We start from the raw sequence: 6954 nt of genomic DNA, 5'->3' as shown, positions 1-6954 counted from the left end.
TCACAGAATTTGGAATCTGCCTCTCAGATACCCAGAGGTGTTTGGGTTGGTTCTGTTCCTCTCTGATTAACACCTTTTTCAGCAAATCCTCACTAACATCAAGTATAAAAAATAAAAAAAACCATACAAGAAAGGCAGAAGAGGTAACTGCAGGCATTGCCACTGCCCAGCCCTCACCCTGCAGCTTTTATAAATCAAGCAAGGAGATAATCAAAGTGCTTCCTTATCAGATAACAGTGAAAATAGATTCTAAAACAAGCACAGAAAATACCTCACACAGCTTTGATTTGAAAAACACTGGAGAAATGGGTATTCAGTCCAAGGTGTGACCAACTTCTAATTCAAGCACACAAGTTGTCCAGAGGGGAAATAAACAAKGAGATTATGAATTTTCTAATCATACTGGTGAGGAAGAACTTCCTTGCACCTCCTAAACTCCATCCAAATGAACGGGTTTGTCCCAGCTRAGGGATGTAAAATCAGAGCTACAGYGAGAGGAGGAACCTGGGTAAATAAAGGAGAGCGCATTTTGTAAATGTTCTACACAAAATTCACTCTTCACAGGTTCCCACCTCTAAGAGGCCTCTGGGGACATTTAGGAGTCCTTGGTCTGAAAAACCATCAGCAAAGCAGCACATTTGATCCTGGGCCTTGGGGACTCTGTGTTTTCTGTAGCTCACTCATCTTTATCAAAAACCCAACAGAAAGAGGATAAACTGACTTGAAAACAGCTTTAAAAGAAAAATATGATAAAATATTCAGAAGAACATCTAAGAGATGTATTCTAAGAAATGTTTAAGAATTTAAATCTTTCCTTGCCATTCCCATTGAATGCTCTAAGTGGGTCAGAGATGCTGAAATGTCTCTTCCCAGCACCTCAGATCTGAACTCAGCTCTTCTCCATTCCACTGACAAGACAAAGAGACACAACCTCCTCCAAGAGCAAACAAAACCAGATATTTTTCCAATTTCTCGCTGGAATATGTTAATTTGGTGAAACAGAAACACTTTACCAAAACTGATCTGTTTTATTCAAACTTTTCTCTGGGTTTTCTCAGATTGTTGCATTTTTTGGCTCTCATTTCTTAGACTGAGAATCCTGTGCTCTCTAGAAAGGGCAGCTCAGACTGGAGCAGGGTTTGAGCCACCAGAACCCCTCAATTATCTCAGCATGGACCACGATCGACAGCAATAACCACAAGAGTTGTGATTTTTGGGCAGTGCAGGAGAAAGCAGAGCTCCATCCCTCCCTGCCAGGAGCTGCACAAACACCCAGAGCACCAGAACACCCTCACCCTCCTCAACAGAGCCCAGGCAGCCTCTGTGTGATGGAAAAGGAGCCACAATGGGGGGAAGAACATTCGATTGTGGTCACAAATGACATCGGGATCGGCGCTAAAAATACCCCAAAAATCACGAGAGAAATACAAAGAAATCATCACARCCCCAAAATGAGCACAGCCCCGAGTGGGAGAGGCAGCAGCTCTGGTTCCTCACCAGTTTGTGGCTGAGCTGGATGGTGATGAGAGGGGATCCTGAGAGATTGGGGCACAGCCGGGGCAGGGGCTCCACTTTGATGGAGATGAGGGAGCTGCTGGCAGAGATCAGGAATCCTTTGTGGGCAGCAGCTTCAGCAATCCTTGGAGAGAAAGAGAGATGGTCAGGAAGGAGAATAACACCTGCTTTGTGTTCATCCACAAAAAACAACACCTGGTTTGAGTTCATCCACACCACCACCACAAAGGAACACAGGACCCCCTTTTCCCATTAAAGCCAATTAATTTCTCTGGGGCAGCGAGSTCTGGCCCCAAAGGATCCCACAGAATAGAAAAGCACAGGGAACAGCTTTGGACACTGGAGACTTGTTTTAACTTTAGAAACCTTGGTGAATTTGAAAGTGTGAAAACTCTTCCTCACAAGCAGGGAATGGTTTTTCTGTGCACAAACCTCTGTGCACCTTGGCCCTGGCTGTTTACACAGTTTGGTTTACACAGGCGGCACATTTACACAAACTGCAGGTGAAAGGAGCAGAAATGGGCTCAAAACATTTCTGTGTTTCTTTTTCTTTGGGTAAAGAATCCAAAGTTCCTCCCCTTAGAAACTGGTATTTATGCAGGCTGAAAATAGAAGTCATTTGTCTGTGCAACAGAAGAATGCCAACGGTTTTGGTTTTGGTTTTCCACCACAAAATAAAAAAAGCACCCTTAAAAAGAAAATGGATAGGCTTCAAATTGCAGGTGCTCAAATAGCCCAGTGCTAGAAGGRACACAAAAGAAATTCTTTAAAACAAACTACTCTGAGAAAAAGTTGTTATTCTACTGAAAAGTAAGCAAAAAAGTTGTAATAGTAGAGGACAAAAAGAGAGAAGTGCATACTTATTTATAGTTGTTTTTGAAACATCTTTGAGCACCTGGGGTTTGACTGCACAGAGGAAAAATCGCTAAGGTGGCATTCCCTGTGTTATTATTTTTCAGATGCTGCTTTGGACAGACCTGCAGCCACAGTTTCATGGAGGGGTTTTGTAGTGCAGACATCCCCAGCAGTTTGAATTCATTACAGAAACCTGGGGAACATTTCTGCTGGTTTGTGTTTGTGTTTGTGGCAGGGCCAGGCCCTTCCCTCTGCAATGAGAGCCAAACCCCAGAGCTCAGGGAGCAGGAGGGGCTGTCCAGAGTGTCCTGTCCCCATTTCAGAGGGGCTCAGAGATGAGCTCTGTGTTTGCTTTGGCACCAGAGCCCCAGGATTGGGGCAGTGCGGGGAACTCTGCTCTGACACTGCTCTGACACTGCTCTGACACTGCTCTGCAGCACCTTTAACCTTTAACCTGTGCTGCTAAACTCTGACCTAAACCAGGATCACATTTAGTCCCCTTCTTCCTCTGAAACATTAAAATTGCATCTCATCACCTTGATGAATTGCATTGATCCTCCTCTCTGAAGAACACAACTCTCTGGAGTTACTGTCTCCATTTCTCCATGTCAGCACGACCATTGCTCACTAATGACAGTTCCCTCATCCCTGCTGTGTCCTTCTCTCAGAGCAGGATAAACACCAGCACAGCCTGCCATTGATTGGGAAATGCTATTGGTGATGGCTGGGGGATTATCTCAGTGGGATCCACCTGCATGGGATCAATCTGCATCAATTCTTCACCCTGAAGTTCCCATGAACTTCCATGGGACCGTGGGCAAGGAAAGGGGGACAATCCCTGACCTGGGTGAGATTCTGCATCTTCTGCTGTCAGGAACAGCCCAGCAAAAAATCCCTGACCTGGGTGAGATTCTGCATCTTCTGCTGTCAGGAACAACCCAGCAAAAAATCCCTGACCTGGGTGAGATTCTGCATCTTCTGCTGTCAGGAACAACCCAGCAAAAAATCAGAGTGGAAAACACTGAACATGTAAACGGAGCTACTTACCCCAGTGAAAATCCAATGCAAACACAGCCATATCCTTGCTTAAAAGCAAACTGATCTGCATGAATGGCCTTGCAAAAATGCCCCAGGGAGATGCATTGCAGAGTTATACAGCTCTGCATTTACTTATCTTATCTGCTAATGATTTCACTGATGCAGGATACAACACAAAAAGCCTTTAAAGCATTGCCTGGTCTCCAGTTGTAAAATTATCTTATGGTTTCTAGGATTAGGATTCAGATTTGTCTGAAGAGGGGTGTTAGTGCTCCTTACTTATTTCATGTAAGTGCAAGCTTTACCTTTATATGTGCCATGAGAAAAGATGCAATTTCCTTTTATGAGACAGATTAAAATTGTGAAATTCTAGTACCAGATCTGCTGAATGGAAGGAGGAGACAAAGAAAGACAAACATGTCGCTATGGGAATCTATTTTATTGCAACCTAAAATAAAACCCGTAATGTAAAGTTTAATCTTTAATCTCCCTGTGGTTAATGAGTGCAGCCCTGAGCTCGTTAGGGTCGGGTGATGCTGTGATTTGTTTACAGTGATAATGGCTGTGCTGAAGGTGTGTGTGACACATGAMCAAGTGTTCCCCAGGGGTGGCACTCACCTGGTGTCCATGGGGTCGATGTTGTGGAAGAAGTAATGCATGTTGTGGTAGAGCAGGCCCACGATGGTGATCCAGGCTGTGGACACAACARTTACTGCTCAGTGACCTTCAGACAAGGGAGATTCTGTCCAGGAMCCCACTCTGTGTGGCTCAGAGCCCTGCTGTACCCAGGCTTTCCAAAAAGCACAGGAGACAGGAACCAGAGCACCCTGGAACAGTGCCCTGCACACCTGCACCTCCAAACCGAGCTGTCAGAGTCACAAAATGTCCATTCTGACACTCCCAGCCCCAGCAGGGGTGCAGGGACACAGCGGGGTCTGTGGGAGCTGCGGGGTCTGAAGGGCATCCCCAGCCCTCCATCAGCTGGCAGGGAATGAAACAGGGGATGAAACAGGGGATGGAAAACAGGGAATGAAACAGGGAATGAAACAGGGGATGAAACGGGATGAAACAGGGGATGAAACAGGGGATGAAACAGGGGATGGGAAACAGGGAATGGGAAACAGGGAATGAAACAGGGGATGAAAACCCCAGGCAATGAAACAGGGAATGAAAACCCCAGGCAATGGAACAGGGAATGAAACAGGGAATTAAACAGGGAATGGAAACCCCAGGCAATGGAACAGGGAATGAAAACCCCAGACAATCACTGCCAGGGCTCTGCGTGCCCACATTCCAACGGTTCTGGGCTCTCCAGAATCTGAGTGAAGACACAGATGTGGATTTTCTACGAGTGAGCCACACAGATGTCTTTTACTATTCCTTTTGTTGGGTTCCAAGTATTTCTATGTCAGCTRTTTAAGGTGAAATCACAGATTTTTTAGGTTAACTCATCTGGACAGTGTAGAAGTGTGGCCTGAAGGCTGAAATTRCTCAGAAGTGAGCTTTAGCTGGAAAAGAGTAAAATATTTAATGCACTGGATCATTTCAGGATACCGAGCATGACAAGGTCCTGAAGAAATTAAAGAAAATGTGCRTGGTGAGAACCTGCAAAGGGGGAAAGGAAAAGAGTCCTCTCACACGCTGGTTTTGGCATTACAAGTGGGTTTGCATTTGCAGTTATTCAAACCTGGGAGGACTGGCAGTGTCCAGCCAGAGCCCCTGCCAGTGCAAAGAAACAAAGCTGTCACACAAATCAGGCAGACATTCAGGAATTATCAGGGAATTTCTCTCTGTGGGTTATTTTGAGCTAATTCTGCACTTTATGGAAAAGGGACCGACCACCCCTCAGCAGAGGTGACTGCAGAAAGGGCTCTGGGATGTAAATTCTGTGAGCTGGAATTTGGGGCACACAAATCAGATTTTCAAAGATTTGAGGATGGAGGTAAATGCTTTTCTAAATGGGTTCCTTCAATCTTTGAATTAAGCACAGATCATTAAYTTCAAACATTGTTATTTTAGAGTTTGACTAAAGCTGCAGGTTTTAGCCACACTCCTTTTTGAGATCATCACAATTTTAGCACCAGAATGCATTTCTGTGTTCTGCCTTTTTGCCATGGGTGAGGTCTGTATCTTCATTCTATTCCTGAAGCTGCTGTTGCTTAAATCTATCATTTTATAGTTTGATTTTAYACAAAAGACCAATTTTGCATGAAGGGATATATAATACCTGATCTGCCATCCTAGAATTTCTTAAAATTAACCTGTTCAGATAATTAAGAAAAACCCAATTATGACATGATAGCTTCTCTGCTGTACAAATGTATCAAAATTAAATGGCTTCAGCCTCTGTTGCCCAGCTCTATTATTCAATATTAATTCAASCAATATGAAAGCTCTGCCCATTAATTGCTCATTAGCATGTGAGAGCAGTGCTGCTTCCTCAGATCAGTTCAATCAACAGGGATCAAATCAGTTCCTTGGCAAAATGAACCAAACCCTGTCCTAAAGCACAACCACTTTGGGATCCCGTGCACACGAGGGCACTTTTCTGTTTAACCTTTTCCTTACCTTTTCCATGGAAAGCCTCACTGGGAATGGAGATGTAGCTCTGCCCTCGGGATGGAAATCGATAGTGGGACACGTTCAGGGTCTCAGGATGCATTTTGACCACAGCATAATCTGTGTGATRACCCAGACAAAAAGTTCATTAAATCAATATCCTCTACAGCCCACTGAGTGTTTAACCCGACCTCCCCAACAGCTCTGGCAGCTCCTGGGCTGAAACCCAGATGTGTGCAGAAAATAGGGTCAATCTCCTTTATGGCAGAGAAGGTGATGGATCCATGATCATAAACCAGGATCAGCTGAGCCGGGCTCAAGGGCTGAGCTCAGCAGGACGGGTCTAACAGGGGAACAGCTCCTTGTCCTGAGAGCTGAGAGCATCGTTCCAGTGTCCATGGGGAGCTGTGCCCTCGGGACCCTGCAGGGACTGAGGCTCTGCTGCTCAGTTATTTACTGAATGGATCAAGGATCTTTGACACCTGGGGCATCCAGAGAGACAGGCCAAATTGGGGTCTGGGATGTTAAACAGCAATAAAACAGAAATCTCCAAAAAGGTCAAGACTATTGCTTTTATTTTCAGTCTCTTGCAAATCTCTGGCAATCATTAARGTTTTGTAGCACCCAAACTTGCACGTGCTGCTGATGAGCTGCAGGCCCTTTAACTGCAGAGTTAACACATAATTCATATTCTGAATTCCTCCCCAAATAACCTGGAGGAAGCTCAGGCACAGTCAGAGCCRATTACCTCCAGCCCAGCAGCGCAGTCATCTCTCCACAATAAACTCCATTTTGCATTCAAAAGAGGAATTTCTGTGTTTTGATTTCCCCCTGGGTGCTCACAGGGAGGGCTGCAGGCACAGAAACCCTGAGGATGTGCAGAGGGGACATTTGAGTAAAGCTGAACCCACCTGCCACAGCCGAGGAGCCCTCCAGGGACAGCGGCAGCGAGGGCTGCTCCAGATTGTGGGACAGGTGAGCCATGAC

At 45.3% G+C, this 6954-nt stretch overlaps 1 protein-coding gene across 1 annotated transcript in view; it reads right to left on the bottom strand.

The window, feature by feature from the left end:
* Positions 1–1413: 1413 nt before the first annotated feature.
* LOC130585789 (adhesion G-protein coupled receptor D1-like) overlaps positions 1414–6954 on the bottom strand; it is a 22260-nt gene continuing 16719 nt past the window's right edge. Inside the window, 4 exon segments of the mRNA XM_057386417.1 lie at positions 1414–1639; positions 4027–4102; positions 5977–6087; positions 6879–6954. The exon segment at positions 6879–6954 is cut by the window's right edge and continues 6 nt beyond it. Coding sequence (XP_057242400.1) covers positions 1414–1639; positions 4027–4102; positions 5977–6087; positions 6879–6954 — 489 coding nt within the window.

Source organism: Malurus melanocephalus, unplaced genomic scaffold (genome assembly GCF_030028575.1).
Source record: "Malurus melanocephalus ecotype Western Australia unplaced genomic scaffold, MMel_1.1 scaffold_963, whole genome shotgun sequence".
Classification (NCBI taxonomy): Eukaryota; Metazoa; Chordata; class Aves; order Passeriformes; family Maluridae; genus Malurus; species Malurus melanocephalus.
Note: the sequence above shows the minus strand (reverse complement) of the source record. Positions and strands in the feature narration are given on the sequence as shown.